This window comes from Procambarus clarkii, chromosome 92 (genome assembly GCF_040958095.1).
Source record: "Procambarus clarkii isolate CNS0578487 chromosome 92, FALCON_Pclarkii_2.0, whole genome shotgun sequence".
Taxonomy (NCBI): domain Eukaryota; kingdom Metazoa; phylum Arthropoda; class Malacostraca; order Decapoda; family Cambaridae; genus Procambarus; species Procambarus clarkii.
The window spans coordinates 11271156-11295637 of NC_091241.1; the positions used below are offsets into that span (position 1 = coordinate 11271156).

The 24482-nt window shown below is 45.9% G+C and overlaps 1 protein-coding gene across 4 annotated transcripts in view; it reads right to left on the reverse strand.

Moving 5' to 3' along the window:
• Window positions 1-21853: 21853 nt before the first annotated feature.
• Window positions 21854-24482, reverse strand: part of LOC123775051 (chaoptin) — a 44331-nt gene continuing 41702 nt past the window's right edge. For all 4 annotated transcript variants that reach the window (XM_045769840.2, XM_045769839.2, XM_045769842.2 and 1 more), the window contains exon 7: window positions 21854-22903. In XM_045769840.2, the coding sequence (XP_045625796.2) occupies window positions 22607-22903 (297 nt within the window). In that variant the 3' untranslated portion in view covers window positions 21854-22606. The remainder of the gene's footprint in view (window positions 22904-24482) is intronic.

Genomic DNA, 24482 nt, shown 5'->3' on the forward strand with positions numbered 1-24482 from the left:
CTATATATAATATATAATGTGTGTGTGTTTGTAAGATCAAGACATGATCACTGCATTAAAAGATGTCGAGGAATATTAACAAAGTAGACGAGTCAGTCTGAATTAGGAATTTAATTTGAACATCCTAAACAAGTGGAACACAACTGAAAGAGAGATGATGGAAGCTTCAAATATAAATGTGGCAAAACCTTCATGGTTTAGGAGTCAGCCCAGAGGATAAGTGATGGGAAGAGGCGAGAGCCAGGAGCTGGAGCTTCCTACTCGCAACATCAAGTAGGTAAGCACACACATGGGTCAGGAAATCCTTCTGGAATCGAACAGAGAAAGAATTGGAGGTTGATATTACCTCCAACCTGTCATCAGAACCCCACATCAAAAGAATATCATCAGCTGCGTACAGAAGATTGGCCAATATAAGAACTGTCTTCAGGAATCTGAACAAAGAGTCGTTCAGAATCTTGTATATCGTTTATGTCAGACCAATTATGGAATATGCAGCACCATCTTCAAGTACTTATCTCGTTAAACACAAAACGAAGCTTGGGGAAAAGTTCAGGTGTATGCCACCACACTAGTCCCAGAGCTGAGAGTGTAACGTCACCATCTTATACTTTTTGTACACTTGTAACTGTGCCACCATTGTATACATATATACAGAAACGTAAGTGAAAGCCATAGCCAGAACCCACGGGAGTGAAGATTGAGACACCGTGCTGGAATACTGCCACAATGTTATGCCAAGGGTAATTATATGCAAGATCCACTTATTCTGACATTTGCCCACCACCCCTTCGTCTAGGGATGGCTTTGGTCGTTGATAATCTAGATCGTTGATAATTACTGATAATTATTGTCCACGACCTGTGAGGGAGAAGTCGAGGACATGAAACACACTTGATCTTTCTCTTCATAACTACTTGTGAAAGAGACGTTAATTATTAATTACTGCAACATGGTTGATTGTTACTCTCTGTATCATGTGGCCCAGAGAATCACTAATACCAAGTCGAAGCAAGCTGAAGTTGGTGTATGCTCTCATTAATAATAATAATAATAATAATAATTATAATTTTATTTACAAGAAGGTACAATGGGTTTGTGAGATTACATAAGATTGTTTTTTTTTTACATTCTTGCAAAGCCACTAACACCCATAGCGTTTCGGGCTGGTCCTTAATCTAACATATCAGGTAAGATGAAAAGGTACACTGTAGCAAATTTTATATCAACATATAACTACAATATAAATTGACAGACGTGATTACACTGGTGAAGATATATATATCTTGCGTACTAATGTTGGGGAAGTGAGTAGCACAAGATACAGTGTGAGTTTGAAGCACATGACAGGAAACTATGAGGATGACAAGAGGGAGTGTACTGAAATGCCAAATGAACTTTTAACATATAATTTTTTAATGAAATCAGTTATAGCCTATTCTAAAATTCCCTATCGAGGCAGGATGGTGCTGAAACAACGAATAAAACTCTGGAAGTATCTACCTTAACCTGATACCATCCGGCGAGGGTGGTGCAGTCTGAACCCTTACCTGGCTGACACACTACGTGCCTCACAGAGCCTCAATCTACACTAATTTTCTCTTACGTTCTCACACTAAACTTGATATGAAACTCCGCACCCGGCCATGCCTCTGGGCATCGAGGGACCAATCACAAGGCCAGGGAACCTGTAGACCTATCGCTGGGCGTGGCTGGGGACAGAGGGTCAAGCTTTCTTACGGGAACGTGCAGATGCCGGCTGGTACCTAATTTTGAGACATAATTTGTCAGTTAATTCTTAAGGGTCTTAATCAAACAACTGAGGGGAAACCTTCAGGAAGTACCTCCCAACGCCCAACGAGGCCAGGTCAGTGGATACTGGCCACGGGCACCTGGCTAATGGCTTTCTGAAGTTCAGACGGGAGAAGTCATCTCCAGAAAAGGTGCCCAGGTCGACCTTTGTACAAACCAAATATGGCTCTACATTCTGCTTTGGCTATAAACTAATAAATCTGGGAAGGAGGAGAAGGGGAATGGAGAATGATAAAGGGGGAACCAGGGAGAATTTCCTTGAACTGTTACAAGAGGTTTGAGCTACGAGGAATGACTGAAGGAGTCGAGTGTCACATCACTGGAAGAGAGAAGACATTACGACATATATAAAATACTCAAGGAAATAGACTGGGCAAACAAGTACAGACTAACAGGGGTAGTACACGAACAACAGGAAACAGAAGGAAAGTACCAGAGTCACAGAGATATTAACAAGAATTTTTTCTAATGTTGGAATATTTTTTTTTCTTGTAAAATATTTTCTTATTTTGCAAAGTTTTGCACAAATAGCAGAATATCAAAATGTTCAGTCACAATATTTAACAAATGTAATACATAAGAAGTGAAGTGGTGGCGACAGACACTATTCACGGCTAGATGACGATGACGGTCCCATTCCCGGCCTCATTTTTTATTTACACATGTTCTACCATCAGGCGCGGGGGCTAGGCTTCCTGCCCTGAGGAGTCTTAGTCACTGTGGCCGAGGCCCTGTGTGCTGGCGTCCTCGAGGGGAGACTATTTTGTGGGTGCTGAACTTTAAATTTAGACATGACAGAGACTGGGCCACGGGACATTGTTCCCCGGAACCAACACAAACGCAGACACAAAGTAGGCTTTGGAACCTGTTCACTAGTCGATTAAGAGTTGAAAAGCGGGACCAGAGTGGTGGTTCATGTTCTGCAAATACAACTATGTGTGTGCATGAGCCCCCGCCCCCCCCCCCACACACACACACGCGCGCGCACATCCATGCTTTATCACGATAATCTCTTATTTCCTCTATTCTTTCGATATTGCCGCCCTCTCTCCTCTTACCCTCTGTCTCCAGAACCCATCTTCCTCCTCAGCCGCCCTTCTGACTTTGGCCCATCCCAGACAAAGACCATCTGGGTTGATACCCATCATCTTCCAATCGACCTCATTCCTCTTTCCCGCCAGAGACATTAATGAAGTCCATCATACAGTACTCTGAAACTATCGCACCTCTGTTGTCGGGTCAGAAATGTAAACTTAATCGCTCTCCCTCCCTGAAAGGTAAGAAGGCCTTGGTCTTTTCCCTGGCTGCCTCCCATGACCTTATTCTTACTTCTTCTACCGTCTCAGAAGATGAGTCAACTGACCTCGATGTGGAGGTTCTTGGCGTCCACATTCCGACACCCTGATGCAGAACATGCTGTCGCTTCTGTCCATAGTCCACTTGGATTGGACGGTAGAGCGACGGTCTAGCTCGCTTCATGCAGGTTGGCGTTCAATCCCCAACCGTCCAGGTGGTTGGACACCATTCCTTTCCCCCGTCCCATCCCAAATCCTTATCCTGACCCCTTCCCAGTGCTATGCAGTCGTAATGCCTTGGCGCTTTCTCATGATAGTTCTTTCCATCTGTCCATAGGCAGCCTCACTTGCTTGGACGCTCTTCAACCAACCTGTCTTGAGCGTTCCAAATGTAATTAAATTGTTGTACTAAAGTGCCCGAACCTCTGCCCGTCCTCCTAAGGTTTCCCAATCGTCAAGAAAACTGTCAATTTAAAGTATCCTCTTCTAACCCAGCCCGTCCTCCTAAGGTTCTCCTCCTTCGAACCCGAGGACCAACGAACAGAAAACGGGACATTATATCAATTTCGCGAGCCGGCTACCATTTTTAGTTTTTGATCTTAGATATAGTATATGTCAAAATGCGACGTGCTATTAGAAGGGGTTCACCGCCTTCCTCACCGGACCCTTCCCGATTACCTCTGCTACCTACCGCACCTCTTTCATCACATCTCTTTACTTTACCTCTCCCTCCAACTCTGAATTTCTGATCCAGAGAAATCCTAGGCCTATATTTTTGGTTGTAGTTCTTTTTCTTCACAAAGACTCTTCTTCAGTTGAATTGATTTGGTTTTCATGCCACCGCTGAAGGTAGGTTCCCAGGAGCCGATGTTTGGTGTGGCCTGACGGCTGAGAGGACAGCGCTCGGGGTTCTTAGTTCTAAGGGGATCCGGGTTCGATCCCCGGCGGAGGCGGGAACAAATGGACAGAGTTTGTTTCGCCCTGATGCTCTTCTTCACCTAGCAGTAAATAGGTACCTGGGAGTTAGACAGCTGCTACGGGCTGCTTCCTGGGGATGTGTGGGTGTGTGTGAAAATTAGGATTAAAGGACTTGTCCGAAACGCTATGCGTGCTGGGGGATGGACAAGAATGTAAGAACTCTTGGATTTTTTTTTTGCTTTTATTTATATATACAAGCCATTCCCGCGGGATGTCTTTCTTTTTGTTCCACCTGAAAGTTTGCCACTTACAGTTTTGCAACTTCTTGCTGAATGCCTAGATTTTCAAGACGATCGCAATTCTTGCTTTTCAAATATCGATCTATATTTTTACCCACTTTGGTGAATTTTTATCCCTCTTTAGTGAATTGTTATCCCTCTTTAGTGAATGTTTATCCCTCTAGGGAATTTGATACCCTAAGTTACTAGCCTTATATATTTTTGTTTTCGAATTGGCATCGTGTGTGATATAAATTTGACCTTGATGATAATAATACAATGCTGGAGTGTTAATTCCGAGATTATAATATTATCAAGGTCAGAGTTTGGTAACTGTTTCGTCTGGTATCAGAGCCGTATCAGTTCAGAAGTAGCTTTAATTTGCATATGATATCCTATGATATATGATATTATTTAATGTGAATACTGTCTGAAAACTAGTCTGCATGCCTAGGTAGTTGAAGATTATATTATGGCGTGATTTGAGGATCAAGAGCTGTAATTAAATTAGCATGAGGCTGTTTGAATTTGCATAAAAGATCCTCAGAGTATCAAAATTCTTTAATTAAGGTTAATATGGTATGCAAATTTACTTGGACGTCTTGGTAGATGCTTACAGCGTAATTAAGGGTGCGTGTAAATCATTATATGATACCATAGCGTTGTGATTACATCCTTGAAGCCAGTGAAAGCCAGTTGGCGACACCCATGTTGAGGCAACGAATGCTAAAGTGTCTTCCCATGTATTCAAATGTGACCTTTGTCTAGGTACTATACCTGGGGGAAAGTATGGCGCCTGTGTTTTGTTATCAGGTATTAAATATACCTAATAAATATAGCCGACTGTTATAGTAATATCTAGTGTTATTGCAAGGTTGTGGTGAGGAAGACGGTTGAAAAAATGAGGCTATAGCCTGATAGGAGATCTGTCAAGGGAGATCCATATGTTAGTCGTTACCCCTTTTGAAGGCAGCCTTGTAGCATGTCGTTATTTGGTGCTAATTCCACTACCTTGATAAGATGATCAAACGTAAATTTAATCTGGAATTTATGTGCGTCACGGCTGAGGAACCAAGCCATGTTTGTACCAGTTGGCTGTGTGCACCCAGGCTGGACGGACGCATCGTAGGTCGCTCTCCCGAGATCCTTACTATGTATCCTTTGATGTTTCTTGTATGCATAGACTATAGGACCACTGTTTAAGACTGCTCATAGCCCGGTTGCTAGAGCGCCGGCCTCACATGGTTCGAGACCCATACAGCCCAGGTGAATGGAATTATGACCACTGTTTTTAACCACTACATCAGTGTTACGAACCCGGATCCAGCGTCCGAGCAAGGAGCAGTAACAACTACGCCATCTGTGGGTCAGCTCCCGAAACCCCCGCCAAACGAACGACGACACCTGGTGAGGACAGCGTGTACTGGCCTCGAGGACCAGTTTCCAGTCTGGTTCAGCACTCAACACCGCCGCTCCTGACCTCTGGTGAGGTGGTGCTCCGACGACAGCGCCATCTATGGACTGGATACGTCAGGTGTTAGTATCTGAGCCTGTGAGTGTGGTGTATTAGTGTCCCGGTTATTAATGACGTGTCTGCTTACAGAGCCGACCTGGGACCACTGTGTTGACGATTGAGTCAGTCTACCCGAGGCAGCCAGTCTCCATACTGTGAAGTTTGCTGTAGCTGTTGTGACGTCGTCCCCCCAGAAGAACACTGTGGTGTGTTAAGCCTGCCAGTGGAGTGGCAGTGGAAGGATTTACCCGGGACCGACGGTTGGAGACGATAATCCACTGGGGTAGTGAGGACAGGAGGGTGATTGGTGATATCACACGAGACTCCTGTCTAGGGCGTACCCCTTTTATCGTTCGTGGAGTGGCCGTACCAGCCTTGTTGGCTCAGTACCTGCCAGCAGACCTGCTGGACGTGTGGTTGACGGCCTCCACGACGGTGCCCCCAGTGGACCTGTGTTGTGGCTGACCTGTGGCCAGGGTAGACTCGGCGTTCTCAGAGGACACGTCTTGAGGCCACGAAGAAAGTACCGCGGACTCAGCACCTAGCTTCTTAATCAAGAGTCTTCAGCAGAAGACTGGATTGTGCACGATCCCCTTGTAAAGTGTTAATACCCCTCCCCCTTGTGTACGTTTTAATTTTATATATTTAAATGGTGATGGTGAACATTATATTATATTAAGTTCTTAAATTTCTTTCCATACTCCCTTTAAGTTACTTGCGTCACGGATCGCATCCCTTGAAAGCCTCTACTGGCTTGGGGTCGGATATATATATCTTCCTCTAACAACATCAGAGCAAGAACCCCGTTGCGTCCCGAGAGGGCCGTAACATAATTGGCATCCCCAGCGGGATCCGTCCCCTTGTTAAGTATGTTTGACAGGGGTGGTGAAGTGGCGTAATCCCTGTATATAATTCCCCCTGTGTGTGACGTTATACGTCCTGTGCGGTGCTCAGAGTGACTAAGTGCGATATTGTGCAGTGCGGTGCTCGCTGTGATTAAGCGATTAAGTGCAATATTGACTAGTGCGGTGCTCAGTGATTCAGTGCAATATTGTAGAGCGAAGTGTTCGCTTGGACTCAGTGCAATATTGGGTAGTGTGGTGCCCGAAGTGATTACGTGCAATATTGGCGCAGAACAGTGCTCGGTGCGTTAAGTGCTAACGTGTAAAAGGTGTGTTAAGTGCTCGTTAAGTATTCCATCTGTGACAATGGCAGAAAAAGCTACCATCGATGATCTGGACGATGTTCAGGCTTTTCTGAACAGAGTGGACTGTCTTGCCAGATTAAAGTATCTGAGCAAACCGGAACTTGTACTAGTGAGCGCCTACCTGGAGATCAAGATCCGTGCCAGTGATTCCCGTGTGGAGATCTTGTCCAAGGTTCACCGGCACCTGAAGGCAGAAGAGAAACAGGAAGGCGAGACTCCTAGTACCAGGGAAGGTGAGGAAATAGCTTCCACAGAAAAGGAAGATAAGGGCAGTGACATTGACAGTGATGCAGGTGAGCTTAATATCAGCTTCCTAACAGTCAAAATGCGTGCCCTAGAGATCAATCGCGAGATAGAGTGGAAGAAGTTAGAAGTAGAACGAGAATTAAAAGATAAAGAAGTGGAGATGAAAAATAAAGAAATGGAGATGAAAGAAAAAGAATTGGCGATGAGGCGTTTAGAATTAGAAAGAGAAGAAAGAAGAGAAGAACGAGAAAGAGAGAGAGAAGAACGAGAAAGAGAGAGAGAAGAACGAGAAAGAGAAGAGAGACGAGAGAGAGAAGAACGAGAGCGAGAAAGGGAGGAAAGACAGAGACAACATGAACTAGAAGTATTACGACTAGGCGCTGGACAGAGACAAACTGGAGTAAGCGGTTTCGATCCGGTAAGGAATATCAAAATGGTCCCCAAATTCAACGAGAGAGAAGTTTCGAAGTTCTTCGCAGCCTTCGAGAAAGTCGCTGCCTCTTTGGAGTGGCCAAGGGAGAATTGGGCCATCATGATACAGTCAGTCTTGACTGGGAAGGCCCAAATCGCCTACTCTACGTTATCCCTTGACGACTCCGGCGATTACGATATGGTGAAGAAAGTGGTGCTCATGGCGTACCAATTGGTACCTGAGGCATATAGGCAAAAGTTCCGAAACCTGAAGAAGACATCAGAGCACACTTTCACCGAATTCGCCACCATCAAGGAGCGACTTTTTCAAGAATGGTGCGCCTCTCGGAAGGTGGAGACCAGGGAAGACCTCGAACAGCTGATTCTGCTCGAGGACTTCAAGGATTGTTTGTCTGTAGACCTGAAGACGTACTTAGAGGAACAGCAGGTAGAGACCTTGAGTGCAGCAGCCACCATGGCTGAAGAGTACATCCTGACTCATAGGCCGTCTGCTAAGTACGTCCCAAGGAATTACCAGCGCCGGTTCGACAGACCTCATGATGAAGAAGAAAGACCCGTCCCACAAAGTGCTAAGAAGACGCCCCCAAGTAGCCCCCGAAGAACAAGTCCTAGTAGTCCGAAACACCTTAGTCCAAGGAGGAATATGGTGTGCTGGACTTGTGGGCAGAAAGGGCACATAGCTGCTAGGTGCCGAGGCAGAAGAGGTGGCAGCGCACGAAGGGAGGTGATGTTGATGAGCTGTGGAACATCACTAGCAGGAAGCCAGTCTACGACGAAGCAGGAAGAACCAAGTTTGTTGGCCCCTCACACTTCAACCGGGTATGTAACGAGTGATCATACTGGTAGATCAGTTGTAGTGCTCAGAGATAGTGGAGCAGCCCAGTCCCTGATCGTGAAGAGCTCGTTACCCGAGGGAGTAAGTGTGGATGGGAGACCAGAGGTTATCCTGGTTGGGTTTCCAAGGACGCAGTACATCGCCCCCTTAGTGCCAGTACATCTCGACTCGCCTTATTTCAGCGGCACATGTGCGTTGGCAGTAGTCGATACCCTCCCTGTGGCTGGAATTGACGTGGTACTAGCCAACGACTTGGTGACCGATTGGAGCACCAATCATCCCAAGGTTGCGGACGAGTCTACCAGAACAGCACGGTCTGAGGTAACAGACAATGGTAATGTCCAGGTAAAGACAGACCCGGATTTGAACATGTCTAATTTGTCCTCTCACCCGCAGATCGACGATATTCTAGCAGTGTCTCCTGATTCTCTCGACGAGGAACATGAAGTTAAGAAGGCAGAGGTACCTGAGCAAGAAGAGAGGCCTTGTGTGCGGGCACCCACGGATACCAACGAGTCTGGAGCGAAGGCGGATGTGTGCTTGCGGTATGGCAAGTTACAGCATGTAGTGAACCAGCCAGAGATTCCCCAGACGTCAGAGGTAGGTGCGGTGTGTTCAAAAGGTCTAGTGCCCTCTTCGGTCCAAGCCAGGCGTGTGGATGTGGCCGGCTATGGACATGACTGGCTCGGGAAGCTTATCCCTCAATTGGCCTCATGTTTCTTAGCGATACTTTGTTTGATTCTCGTATGTATTCTATGTGTTCTCAGTAAGGACCAGTGGACGACCCGACGAATGATGGCTCCCATGAACATCGCGAAAAGGTCCCAGGGATTGGAGATTTGTACTGCAGGTGTTGCAGTTGAAGGAGGGACCTGGAAGGTGATGGTTGATACAGGAGGTACGACAAATGATAATATGAGTGACTGTTTCCGACAGGTTGACACCCCCCGTGTGATTGCTGAGCCTCAACACAGCGTTATGCGGAACGTTGGTCGACCTGACGGTGACAGAGCGAATGCCACCTGCGACGTACGAACAGCCCCGTTGGGACTAGGTGTGGACCTAGTAGAGTATGCTGTAAGTACTGTTTTACCCGCTGTCGCTATCACTCTGAATTATCAGACCCCTGTATTCCAGGTTCCTGCCTCCCTGAAGGACCATCGGACCGGCACCAGAAATGCCGTCTGTGGACAGCCATCATCGGTGCCACGACATAGGGAAGTGTCGAGTTACCCCAGATCGTGTCGAAACCAATCCGTACTCGAGAGAGGTGAGATGAAGCCCCTGCTTGACATCGCAGTGGAGACGTGGAAGACGTGGAAGGTTACGCCAGGCAGGACATCGCCTTCAATCTGCAAGTTCCCATTGTGCCGGAATTGCCCAGTAGGACAATTCTGTGGACAAGACAGCCTCATCTCTCCAGTTCATAGTATAAGTAAGTCCATTTGGAGTTGTGTCGCCCTGCTAATTTGGTTTGTGTTTTTTATAGAACCCCAAACCAAATTCTTTTTGGTGGGGAGGTGTTACGAACCCGGATCCAGCGTCCGAGCAAGGAGCAGTAACAACTACGCCATCTGTGGGTCAGCTCCCGAAACCCCCGCCAAACGAACGACGACACCTGGTGAGGACAGCGTGTACTGGCCTCGAGGACCAGTTTCCAGTCTGGTTCAGCACTCAACACCGCCGCTCCTGACCTCTGGTGAGGTGGTGCTCCGACGACAGCGCCATCTATGGACTGGATACGTCAGGTGTTAGTATCTGAGCCTGTGAGTGTGGTGTATTAGTGTCCCGGTTATTAATGACGTGTCTGCTTACAGAGCCGACCTGGGACCACTGTGTTGACGATTGAGTCAGTCTACCCGAGGCAGCCAGTCTCCATACTGTGAAGTTTGCTGTAGCTGTTGTGACGTCGTCCCCCCAGAAGAACACTGTGGTGTGTTAAGCCTGCCAGTGGAGTGGCAGTGGAAGGATTTACCCGGGACCGACGGTTGGAGACGATAATCCACTGGGGTAGTGAGGACAGGAGGGTGATTGGTGATATCACACGAGACTCCTGTCTAGGGCGTACCCCTTTTATCGTTCGTGGAGTGGCCGTACCAGCCTTGTTGGCTCAGTACCTGCCAGCAGACCTGCTGGACGTGTGGTTGACGGCCTCCACGACGGTGCCCCCAGTGGACCTGTGTTGTGGCTGACCTGTGGCCAGGGTAGACTCGGCGTTCTCAGAGGACACGTCTTGAGGCCACGAAGAAAGTACCGCGGACTCAGCACCTAGCTTCTTAATCAAGAGTCTTCAGCAGAAGACTGGATTGTGCACGATCCCCTTGTAAAGTGTTAATACCCCTCCCCCTTGTGTACGTTTTAATTTTATATATTTAAATGGTGATGGTGAACATTATATTATATTAAGTTCTTAAATTTCTTTCCATACTCCCTTTAAGTTACTTGCGTCACGGATCGCATCCCTTGAAAGCCTCTACTGGCTTGGGGTCGGATATATATATCTTCCTCTAACAACATCAGAGCAAGAACCCCGTTGCGTCCCGAGAGGGCCGTAACAATCAGTCAAGTCATTAGTAAGTTATCGGGGATTAGGAGAGATTTTATATTGCGTTAAGATTTTGTTAGTCACGTGTTCATGGCCATAGCCCCAGGCTAGTGGTTTATTATTTGACTAAATGTTTATATACCCTGCTACACCCATGTTCATTGGAGCGGGTTATTAATGTCAGTTTTGGGAAGTTCATTGTCAATCCACCAGTGTAGTTTTGTATTTTTAAATCTTGTTATTACACTTGATTTTTTTTCCTCGTTCATAATCATCCACTTGAAAACAAACCTAAACAAATGTGTTTTATTTGTTCAGAAACAATCTGAATTGGAGGCCTAGTGTCTTACATGAGTCAGTGCGAGTGAGACTTTGAGTTGATGATACTCAACATTATATTCATTTCTGTATCGTTAATCTGATTCGTACAGGAACTGCAGCTGGGCCCGTCTGGCAGTGCTGGAACCGTGAGTATATGACAAGTTGTTACTCAGTCATGGGTCTTGACTCACTTTCGCAGACATGAGTGAGATAAAAGTGTTATACACTGTTAACACTGTTATACACTGTTATAAACTGTTACACTGTGTTATATACGTTATACACAGTGTTGTCACGTGTGATGTTGTTATACATATCTCTCATTTGGTTGGGTTGTTTGTCAACCAGTTGGGTCTTAACAAGTTGATGAGGAAATACTCTGTAAACAATAGTGTCTCTTAAGTGACGTTATTTATTGCTAATTAAGTCTTCTGTGGGGCTGTTTACTACATTATCACTTCACTGGTTATTATAGAGAAATCAGGACAAGAGCTTTAATCGTGTCCTTTATTATGCACCCCATACCCATCCCGTGGGCGGTGGTGGAAAGGTTTACAGAAGCACATAATGGACTCAGGAGCTGAAGATGTATTTTTTATTTATTTTTTTAAATTCATGTAATTGTATATTTGCTACTTTTATTTCTTTATACAAATATTTCCAAATTTTTGAGCTTGGAATCCTCTGTTATGTTTCTACATTTCTGAAGGAGTTTGAAGGTAAGTGAAACAGGTGTTGAATAACTTCTTCATTGGTGTATGTACAAAGAAGGCCACAGGCGGAGTACGAGAGGAGAGGCGTACGCTTCCTCACTAGCTGGTATAGGCCTACGCCAGCTCTCATTAGCTGAGATATGAGCTGTACGCATGCCCTCGCCGGCTGGAAAGGGCCGTACGCAAGCCCTGACCTGCGAGAATGAGCTTTACACAAGCCCTTACTACCTGGGAAGGGCTGTACACAATCCCCTCACCGGCTGGGAAGGGCTGTACACAATCCCCTCACCGGCTGGGAAGGGCTGTACACAATCCCTCCACCGGCTGGGAAGGGCTGTACACAATCCCCTCACCGGCTGGGAAGGGCTGTACACAATCCCTCCACCGGCTGGGAAGGGCTGTACACAATCCCCTCACCGGCTGGGAAGGGCTGTACACAATCCCTCCACCGGCTGGGAAGGGCTGTACACAATCCCCTCACCGGCTGGGAAGGGCTGTACACAATCCCTCCACCGGCTGGGAAGGGCTGTACACAATCCCCTCACCGGCTGGGAAGGGCTGTACACAATCCCTCCACCGGCTGGGAAGGGCTGTACACAATCCCTCACTACCAAGAAAGGACTGAACACAAACCTCACTATCATATCTGGATCACTGACGCCACTTGGAAAATGATGACACCATATATTCAGCCAATTCCCAGTGGGAATGGTGTTATAATGACATTTACCCCCACCAGTCAAGCCATACTGCTGCAATATCGTTCTTTACTGCGATATTTAGATTTTTAGATTGTTTATTTGACCTTCGTCTGTACCAACGTTTAATTTCAACTGAATTGCATAAGATTGGCTTCTGAAATTTCACGAAATTGGTGGCAGTATTATTGACTCTAGAACAGGGGACAGGAGATACACACACACACACACACACACACACACACACACACACACACACACACACACACACACACACACACACACACGGTTCATTGGTCTCTACAAGGCATGAACACAACAAAGAAATCTAATTTAAAAACAGATTACAGCCATAATTTAAACTACACTATTATTAATATAGTGTGACGTCATAGACAGACTGGTGGTAAAGGTCTACATAAAAAATCCTTGGATAAAGGTCGGGATTACAGTTCCTTGAAAAAAAAGGTCGGGACGAAAGATCATTGGATAATAGTCGAGGCTAAAGTTCATTGACGAAAAAGGTCGCGGTAAAGTTCCTTGGATAAGGATCGGGGGATAAAGTTACTTTTAAAAGGTCAGGTCAGGGAGGGGGGAGGGGGGGGGGGAATCTTCATACAACAAGACATAATCAGAAACATTTTAGAGTGTTGGATCTTTTTGTTTCTTTGTTTGAGAGGGATCCTTGGATTTCACTTACAGATAAGAGTATCAAGCAGGGCTTCAGGACCCGGAAAGGGAGAGAGGGGCGCTGTCACCCCCACATACATGGAAAAAAGGGAGGGGATATTGCTGTATATATATCGCAAACTATCGCTCGGTATGGCAGGCGATTTTTTTTTTTAGCTAGAGAACTGTTATCCATAGCGATAAAATGCTGTATTTTTGTGACATATAGAGCTGAGGTGCCACAAAGTGGACAGTATGTCATAGGTATACATTGGGAAAGTATGTCTTAGATATACCGACAGCAGGTATAGGGTTAAGGAGCCGTTGAGGGTCAGGCTTCCAAGGAAATAAGTGCGTGTATCGCACTAAGCCTGAAGTTTATGACTTCAGTTGAGTTTAAGTTGAGTTTATGACTTCCGTCTATCGTCTATGTTTTACGTTAAGGGGGACTGAATATATCGCTGGAAGTTCATGGCTTTAAAAGGACTTACTTCCAGTATATCGCCAAAATATGCTTTTGTGGGGTTATAATGTCTGATGTGGTAGAGTGCAACCTCATATATTTCATATTTGTAATTTACACCTGTTGTCTTGTGTATGATCCTCTGTCCTGTGTGGCTGTTTCAATATCATAATCACTGTCACGTGTGTGGGACAGTGAATATGGGCACTGTCACGTGTGTGGGACAGTGAATGTGAGCACTGTCACGTGTGTGGGACAGTGAATGTGGGCACTGTCACGTGTGTGGGACAGTGAATGTGGGCACTGTCACGTGTGTGGGACAGTGAATGTGAGCACTGTCACGTGTGTGGGACAGTGAATGTGGGCACTGTCACGTGTGTGGGACAGTGAATGTGGGCACTGTCACGTGTGTGGGACAGTGAATGTGGGCACTGTCACATGTGTGGGACAGTGAATGTGGGCACTGTCACATGTGTGGGACAGTGAATGTGGGCACTGTCACGTGTGTGGGACAGTGAATGTGGGCACTGTCACATGTGTGGGACAGTGAATGTGGGCACTGTCACGTGTGTGGGACAGTGAATGTGGGCACTGTCACGTGTGTGGGACTGAATGTGGGCACTGTCACGTGTGTGGGACAGTGAATGTGGGCACTGTCACGTGTGTGGGACAGTGAATGTGGGCACTGTCACGTGTGTGGGACAGTGAATGTGGGCACTGTCACGTGTGTGGGACAGTTAATGTGGGCACTGTCACGTGTGTGGGACAGTGAATGTGGGCACTGTCACATGTGTGGGACAGTGAATGTGGACACTGTCACATGTGTGGGACAGTGAATGTGGGCACTGTCACATGTGTGGGACAGTGAATATGGGCACTGTCACGTGTGTGGGACAGTGAATGTGGACACTGTCCTCGCTGTCACGTATATAATGTAAGCATCATATTCACTACATGAAGACCTAATTCAATTGCTCCGATTAGACAAATTTGCATGTTAATGTTGGTAATAAAGATGTTAATAATAATATAAGGGTTGATAAATGTACATCTCTTAGTGCATGAGGATAGAGAATATACTTCTACACATTGCTAATATATGGCTGGGATCGATATCTACGCAATATATCACTAACACATGACGCTAAAGGGCTCGACTTGCGTAAATCGCTATCAGTGAACATATTGAAGGGTGGCTTATATATATCTTCTCTACTCGAGGTTAAGGAACTTGGTATATCGTTATTATGGGCTTAAATTTACTTGTTGAAACTCCTCTTTACGAAATTTACTTAATATAATTGTCCGCTGATGTTAAAGGGATTTTTATACATCACTGTTGCTCGATGTTAAGGGACTAACTTGTGTACACGTTTTTGATCCCAAGGTTGTGGGATTTGTGGCGGGAATGGCCACGATTCTCTCTCCCTGCCATGTACTCTGGGGTGACTGGACGCCCTCCGCTTTCATCAGCTATTCAAAACTTATTTTCTGGTGATAATTATACTGCGGCTCTCTTAGTTTTCCCCTCCTCTTCTGCTGCTCCTCTTTCTCTTCTGCTCCTCTTCTGCTTTCGCTCCTCTTCCTCTTCTCTTCTGGCGACGACTCTGGACAGTCTCGTCAATAACGTCTCGACACCCCCTCTCTCTCTCTCTCCCCCCTCTCCCTCTCCCTCTCCCTCTCCCTCTCTCTCTCTCTCTCCCTCTCCCTCTCCCTCTCCCTCTCCCTCTCCCTCTCCCTCTCTCTCTCTCTCTCTCTCTCTCTCTCTCTCTCTCTCTCTCTCTCTCTCTCACTGTGGCGCAGCGAGTTTAGCCGTCGGCACACACACAACATTGGATTGAGGTTTCGAAGCATTTCCTTTTACCCGATGTCACTGTTCGCCTAGCAGCAAATGGCTACCTGGGAGTTGACAGCTGTTGTGGGCTGCATCCTGACGATGGTGAGTAGTTGACGCAGTAGATATGATAGAGAAAATAGATCAGGAGTCATTATTTCAGACAATCAGCATTTAGAAAGGCGGGGTCTAAGAGATAAATCCACACCTGAGATCATCTCTCATCATGTTGTTGTTGTTAAAGATTTAGCTATTCAGGACGGAGTGTCCATGTAGCACGGGCTATGGTGAGCCCGTAAATCTCTCATCACATTCAACGATCATTTGTATTAAGGAAGCTGTAGGTGTAGTGTAGACATAGTTCGGTGGTGTTGGCCGCGGCTTTGCCACTGCAGTTGCAAAACAGCTGGACCAGCAGCACCACTATCCCCAGATCTCCGCTATTGGTAGGTAATGGCTCCAAAGAGCCTCCCCTTACGGGCTATTCATGCCCGTGCCACCTTTTGGGTGGCTTAATCTTTATCAATAATCTTATATCTTATCAATATAGCTATTTAATCAGCACCATTCAACAGCAGACGCAAAACTGCCACTGCAGAAGCAACATTAACGCCTTTTTAGAGCGAAGATGGCAACAAGGTGCTGATGGAGGAGTCTTGTCGAGAGGACGCGACTAATACCTGACAACACCTGGCTCCAAGATGGCGTTGAGGGGACACAACACATGTGACGTAACACCTGGCTTCATGATGGTGTTTAGGGACACAACTCACACACCTGGCTTCAAGACTATGTTGGCTGCCGCAGTGTTGTTAGTATGGTTTGATATAGATGAAGCAATGACGGATGAAACAATGCCCTAACACTGCAGCCGGATGAAGCAATACCCTAACACTGCAGCCGGATGAAGCAATGCCCTAACACTGCAGCCGGATGAAGCAATGCCCTAACACTGCAGCCGGATGAAGCAATGCCCTAACACTGCAGCCGGATGAAGCAATGCCCTAACACTGCAGCCGGATGAAGCAATACCCTAACACTGCAGCCGGATGAAACAATACCCTAACACTGTAGCCGGATGAAACAATACCCTAACACTGTAGCCGGATGAAACAATACCCTAACACTGCAGCCGGATGAAACACCCTAACACTGTAGCCGGATGAAACAACACCCTAACACTGCAGCCGGATGAAACAACACCCTAACACTGCAGCCGGATGAAACAACACCCTAACACTGTAGCCGGATGAAACACCCTAACACTGCAGCCGGATGAAACAATACCCTAAGAGAAGTTAGCAAAATCAAGTTCTGACCAGATATGCAGTGAATCCATAAAAAGCTATATATATACACCCTGACGTTCAATGCAGCCAGGTAAAAGCGATATCTCCCGCACAAGAGTTTTGTGAATGATTGCCGATGTGGGAGAGAGGGAGGGAGGGAGCTGGACGCACTATAGGGAGCATTGATTCTGTACACGGGATGCTCCCTCCTCCGGTGTTGGGGAGGAGGGAGTCAGTAGGGGAGGGAGGCAAGGGAAGGGGCAGGAGGCAAGGGAAGGGGGAGGAGGCAAGGGAAGGGGGAGGGAGTCAGTAGGAGAGGGAGTCAGAGGGGGTAAGGGGTAGGAGGCAAGGAAAGGGGCAGGAGGCAAGGGAAGGGGGAGGGAGTCAGAAGGACAACACTACCCTACCCATAAAGTCAGCCCATCACCAGGGCTCGTGAATTTGCCCTGCTTAAACATTTTAGAATTACGATGAGTCTATTAGAGGGTTGAGTCGTAATTAAATAATTTGTTTGAATCAACAAGTCCTAAAAATGATCTCCTTTTGGCGGGGATTTTGTATACTTTTGTAGTTTTATGCGGTAATCTAATTGGTGGATACGCGAGGCTGCTCCATAACAGCCAGGAAATCATGTTTTGTTTATATTTTTTCAATCTTGGTATACGACAAACACCTGTCGTATATTTTTTTATTTGCATGTGTTGACAACGACACTAGTCAAGTCACAACTAATATGTCACATTCTCAATGGACTAAACGTATTCGTTAAAACTGCAACGCATTAGTACAAATTTTAAGTAACGCAATATTGACGTTTTCTATGTATCGGCGTCAATAAGTTAACGGAGGAGTTCGTGCGTTTCTGGTCAGGCAAAACTATTGTCATTTTTTACGTTTGTGGATTGGCAAGACAGTTGCATTTTTTACGGAGTGGCAAATCGTTCCTCCAGTTTTTTTTTGTTTACTTCTCTTACCACGATAAACGTCATATATCAAGATATATTTAATACTCGACCGTGTTGAGGGGAGAGACAAGGGTTATCTTTCAGTGGTTCGCTTGGAACTTTCGGCCTTTCTCTCCCGGGCTTTGTCCAGTTGTGCAATACTCGACCTTGTGCGACGGGTCGCAAGGGTCATTACCGTGTGTCCTTCACCTCGGAGTACTTCCCCTGATTTATTGTCTTTACCTGGTGTGTGTGTGTGTGTGGGGAGGGGGGGTTGCGGGTGTGTGTGTGGGGAGGGGGGGTTGCGGGTGTGTGTGTGGGGAGGGGGGGTTGCGGGTGTGTGTGTGTGTGTGTGGGGAGGGGGGGTGCGGGTGTGTGTGTGTGGGGGGGGGGGTGTGTGTGTGAGTGTGTAGGCGTATTCACCTAGTTGTATTCACGTATGTATTCACCCAGTTGTGCTTGCACTGGTCGAACTCTGCTCTTTCGGCCCGCCTCTCAACTGTCAATCAACTGTTACTAACTACTATTTTTTTCTTCCACACACACGCCCAGGAAGCAGCCCGTAACAGCTGTCTAACTCCCAGGTACCTATTTACTGCTAGGCAACAGGGCCATCAGGGTGAAAGAAACTCTGCCCATTTTGTTTCATTCTATCACCGGGGATCGAACCCGGACTCTAGGATTACGAGTACAGAGCCCTGTCCACTCAGCTATCAGGCCTTCCATGACATGTATGTTCTCGCGAGCGAAAGAGAGAGAGAAAGAGTGCGCGTGCGTGTTGTGTAGGCTCTCTCTCTCTCTCTCTCTCTCTCTCTCTCTCTCTCTCTCTCTCTCTCTCTCTCTCTCTCTCTCTCTCTCTCTCTCTCTCTCTCTCTCTCTCTCTCTCTCTCTCATCGCCCTTGCTGGGGCTGCCCTTCCTTTTCTTTCCTCTCCCCTCACTTCCCCTCTCCCAATGCAGGTGTATCATTGACTCTGACCTTTTGTTTTGGATATCCTAAAGGAAAGTCAATATGAATCGTGTATGTTCAGGGGCTGAGATGCGGGAGGCGTTGGTGGAGCGTTGGAGGCATTGGTGGAGCGTTGGAGGCGTTGGTGGAGCGTTGGAGGCGTTGGTGGAGCGTTGGAGGCGTTGGTGGAGCGTTGGAGGCGTTGGTGAAGCATTGGTAAAGTGTTGGTGGAGCATTGTAGGCGTTGGAGGCGTTGGTGGAGCGTTGGTGAAGCATTGGTAAAGTGGTGGTGGAGCATTGTAGGCGTTGGCGGAGCATTGTAAGTGTTGGTGGACCGTTGGTGGAGCATTGGAGGCGTTGGTGGCGTGTTGGAGGCGTTGGTGGCGTGTTGGAGGCGTTGATGGAGCGTTGGTAGAACGTTGCCGGCGTTGGTGACGACTTCCCGTCACTCTCCCTCATTTTCCACGACTTCCGTTGACTTTCAACGACGTCCCACGGCAAAGCACGACTCTCCTTGGACCCTTTCTCTGACTTTCCATAAGCGTCCCCCAGGCAAGTGTTAAGTCAGACGCCGACAAATCCACACACACACACACACACACACACACACACACACACACACACACACACACACACACACACACACACACACACACACACACACACACACACATGCGTCACCCAAACACGCAATATTTCAGGAAAACTGAACCCGCCATATTGTGTTAAAACAATGTTGTTTAGTATGTATGTACTAGCTAGTATGTAATAGCTTTATCTATAAATCCAACTTTATGTTTGTAAATCAACTATTTTCCTGAATAAAGAATTTGAATTTGAATTTAGTGCCGCCATAATCCCGCGTTTTGTAAACACACTTCGGACATTTGCTACGCGATCTATAATATTGTATCATCAATTCATATCCAGTTAATGATAGCCTATATAGACTTGTGATTGGTTGGATTGGTTACCTATAGTCTGTTAGCGATTGGTTAGGTATCGTGGATGAGCAATTACCAGCTTGGCTATTACCAATAGCATATCACCGATAGGCTATTAAAGATAGGGAGTTAATAATAGACCTTTACTGATAGGATATTTTGATTCGGGCTGTTGACGATAATCCGAATCGATTGACGATAGACCGAATCGATAGACTGTTATTTAAAGGTAAATACCGAAACATTTGTGCAAGTTTAAACTTTGTTGCTCCCATAATTTTCCATGGATTTCTTTTTCCAGAAACACCATGGTTTGTGGGGATTTCTCTGATCGTATTAATCCTGTAAGCATATATCGGATTTGTTGCTCACGATTGATTGATTGATAAAGATTAAGCCACCCAAGAGGTGGCACGGGCATGAATAGCCCGTAAGTGGTACAATTTTTTGTTAAGTAAATCTGTTCAGTGTTCTAGGATTGCTCACGAAATCGAGGATTGTATTTTATATCTTACCACTCATCTGACCCTGTGATCTCCCTTCTGATTGGTTAATCCTGTGATCTCCCATCTGATTGTTGATCCAGTGATCTCCCTTTTGATTGGTTGATCCTGTGATCTTTCTGATTGGTTGATCCTGTGATCTTCCTTCCGATTGAGCATTCATGATCTCTCACAAGAGATGATGAGCATGTGATCTCCTTACTGATTGGTTAATCCTGTGATCCCCCATCTGATTGGTTGATCCAGTGATCTCCATTCTGCTTAGTTGATCCTGTGATCCCCCACCTGATTGGTTGAACCTGTGATCTCCCTTCTGATTGGTTGATCCTGTGATCCCTCTTCTGATTGGTTGATCCTGTGATCCCCCATCTGATTGATTAATCCTGTGATCCCTCTTCTGATTGGTTGATCCTGTGATCCCCTTTCTGATTGGTTGATCCTGTGATCTACCTTTTGATTAGTTGACGTTGTGATCACCCTATTGATTAATTGACCTTGTGATCACTTTTAACTGAACCTGTGAACTCTCTTTTAATTAGGTGATCCTATGACCTGCCTTCTGATTAGTTGACCCCTGTGATGACACTTCTGATTAGATGCCCCTGTGAGCTACCTTCTGATTAGATGCCCCTGTGAGCTACCTTCTGATTAGATGCCCCTGTGAGCTACCTTCTGATTAGATGCCCCTGTGAGTTACCTTCTGATTAGATGCCCCTGTGAGCTACCTTCTGATTAGATGCCCCTGTGAGCTACCTTCTGATTAGATGCCCCTGTGAGCTACCTTCTGATTAGATGCCCCTGTGAGCTACCTTCTGATTAGATGCCCCTGTGAGCTACCTTCTGATTAGATGCCCCTGTGAGCTACCTTCTGATTAGATGCCCCTGTGAGCTACCTTCTGATTAGATGCCCCTGTGAGCTACCTTCTGATTAGTTGATCTTGCCGTGTACCTTCTGATTAGTAGACCCTTTGAGCTATCTTCTCATTAACTGAACTTGTGATCTACCTTCAGATTATTTGACCCAGTGAACTGTTCTGATTATCTGACCCAGTGAGCTGTTCTGATTATCTGACCCAATGAGCTGTTCTGATTATCTGACCTTGAGATAACACCTCTGGTTACTTGACCTTGTGATCTATATCTTCTGATTAGCTGACCCTGTGATCTCTGAGTAATTTGACCTAAACACAGTACATTTTGATAACAAGTGCAACTGCTATCGTCTATCAGTGAGTTGAAGAGTGCCCAGACAGACAGACAGACAAGACAAGAAACGCTAACGGTCTGTAACACCGTGAGGACCTACAAACAATCTTGTTCACACTGCAGACAAGCTTTCCTCGCTCGGAAATGCTGTATTATACAATCAGAAACCTCTGGCGTGTCCTTATTGATGTCACTACACTCTAGGCCTGGTTGCTGAAATATTGATATGTACAGTGCAATATATTTTCCTTTTCTTTATTTCCATTGTACTTTTCAGATAAACTATTATATATATATATATATATATATATATATATATATATATATATATATATATATATATATATATATATATATATATATATATTTACTTTATAAATCTGCTGAATAAACTTTGACATTAAAACTTTGACCAAAGGAATAACAAACAAACCTGTTAACAATCTCAAAGACATAATAACCTGTTAACCTCTTGAGACTTGACCTTTAGATTCATCTTATGGGACATACACTCTTGACCTTGACACCCGTTTAGAGCAACAAGGACATATTCTGCTACCTTAGCGACTGCACCTTCAATTGGGAATGCAACAGCCTATTCTAACCCTCTCTTGGGAGCTAATATTGCACATATCTGTTCTGTATTAGGTTCAAGATTGGCCTGTATTAGGCCTAGGAGAAGTTAGATTAGGTTGTTGCTGGGATTTAGAACTCCGAAGGTATAGAATATAGGTTTTTAGATGATACACAGTTCAATTTTGTATATATATATATATATATATATATATATATATATATATATATATATATATATATATATATATATATATATAATGTCCTCCCACAGTCGCTGTTTGTGCTATCCCTTGAGAAGGCTGCCTCCCCCTATCCTTTCTAGCCTCGCTTATTAACATTCCTCAACAATTTCGCCAACATCCTTATCCCTAAGAAGCGCTCATCATCCCTTCTTCGTCCGCTAGCCTCCCTACCCTAACTAGCACTCGGTGTGTTCCTCGCGGGGGGCGGCGGCGGCGACGGTGGTGGTGGCCTCGGTGCCCTGGACGGAGAACTGCCTGTAGGAGAGGTAGTCCTGACCAGGCGGGGCGGTGTCTCGCTTGGCCGCCTCCCTCCTGTCCTTGCACATCTGGCAGCAGCAGATGATGGCTCCGGCCACGAAGAATATGGTGATGCCGAGCGACGCCCCGATGACGATGGCCAGGCGGTTGTTGAGCACTATCTCCGGTGGAGGTGGCTCCTGCGTCTTCACCCGCAGACACTTGGTCGCCATGTCCTGGTGGGGGAGAGAGAGAGAGACATAGTAGCCTGCTGAGACACATGCCGGAGACACATACATTGGGATACGGACAATGAGACAGATACACCCAGGGGGGGAGAAACAGTTACACACAACTATAGCATGGTAGGTCCAGCCTAAGAATCATGAAAACAAAAAATACCATGGAAATGTATTGGATATCAATAGTTGTAGGAAGGTTGGCGGTGTCTAGACCGCCTGTGTGGCACCCCTGACACCCTCCCCCCTCACACACCTCCCTCTGGCACCCCCTCCCACACACACACACACCCCTGGCACTCCCCATCCCCTCGGCACTGCTCCCTCATTCTCCCTGACACCCCCCCCACCCCCTCACCTGGAAGACACATCAGGGTACATAACTCAGCGGCTCGCCATAATTACATCCGGCTGTTTTACCAGGCAGCAGCCGGTCCAAAGCCTACATCAGCGGCTTCCACAGATATTATTATCCTCCTCAGATTTACCATTATCTTCCTCAGCTTTATTACAATCTTTCAAGTTCTTATTTACGTCAAAAGGAGCTTTGAGGCCTAATCTTGACCTTATATAAATTCTCATTTCCTGGAATTCTTTGTTGCTTAAAGGGGGAAGGAGACGAGAAGGATATATATGAAGGTGGTGAATCCTGTCATATATGCACCAGGTGTTCGGGTTCACTTCTCATAATACATCCCACAGTCGTTTTGAGTACAATGAGGTTGTTCATTGTATTATTGTTATTCACTGCAGGTACAATGAGGTTCCTGCAGCTTTCTCACACATACACACACACACACACACACACACATTATATATACATATATAATATATATATATATATATAATATATTAATTTCTTGTATTACATTCTGTTACAGTTTATGGAAAACATATACTGTAGTAATAGTAATAATAATAATAATAATAATAATAATACATTTACACAACAGTACATGCATAGGATACAAGAAGTGTAGAATTCCTTGGGAAGACCAGGAAGGCCTGGTCGAGGACCGGGCCGCGGGGACGCTAAGCCCCGAAACCATCTCGAAGTAAGAGATGGTTTAGTAAGCTACAAATACGCGAAGCGTTTCGGGCAATCACTGGTCGAAAACCTCATCAAGCTCTGCAGAAGTTTTTTTTATTATTATTTTCTACCACAGACGTGGCCACACATTTACAATGCTAACCAACATATATACATTTTCCTCTGTCCTCCATGGACAGGGTTAGAGATGTGTTAAACATATAGTTCAAGGGTTTATTGAACAATCAACCACAGAAGGTGAGGGGTGCGTGTCCAAGTTACAGCTGGCAGTTCCTCTCTGGTTCGCGACACTGAGGCGCTGGAGCAGGAAACTGGCCGCTCTTGGGTCGCTCTTGGCTTGATTAAAGAGTTCCTCGCCCACCTCCTCCAGGAACCTAAGTGCAAACTTTGGCCAGGCGTCTATAGGGTCTTGGAGCCTATTGGCACGAGTCTCTAACAATGTTAGTTTATAATTGACCATTTCCCCCATTAGATCTATTGCCGATATTAGAACTTTATGAAGGTAATTACTGTAGAGGTGATGTT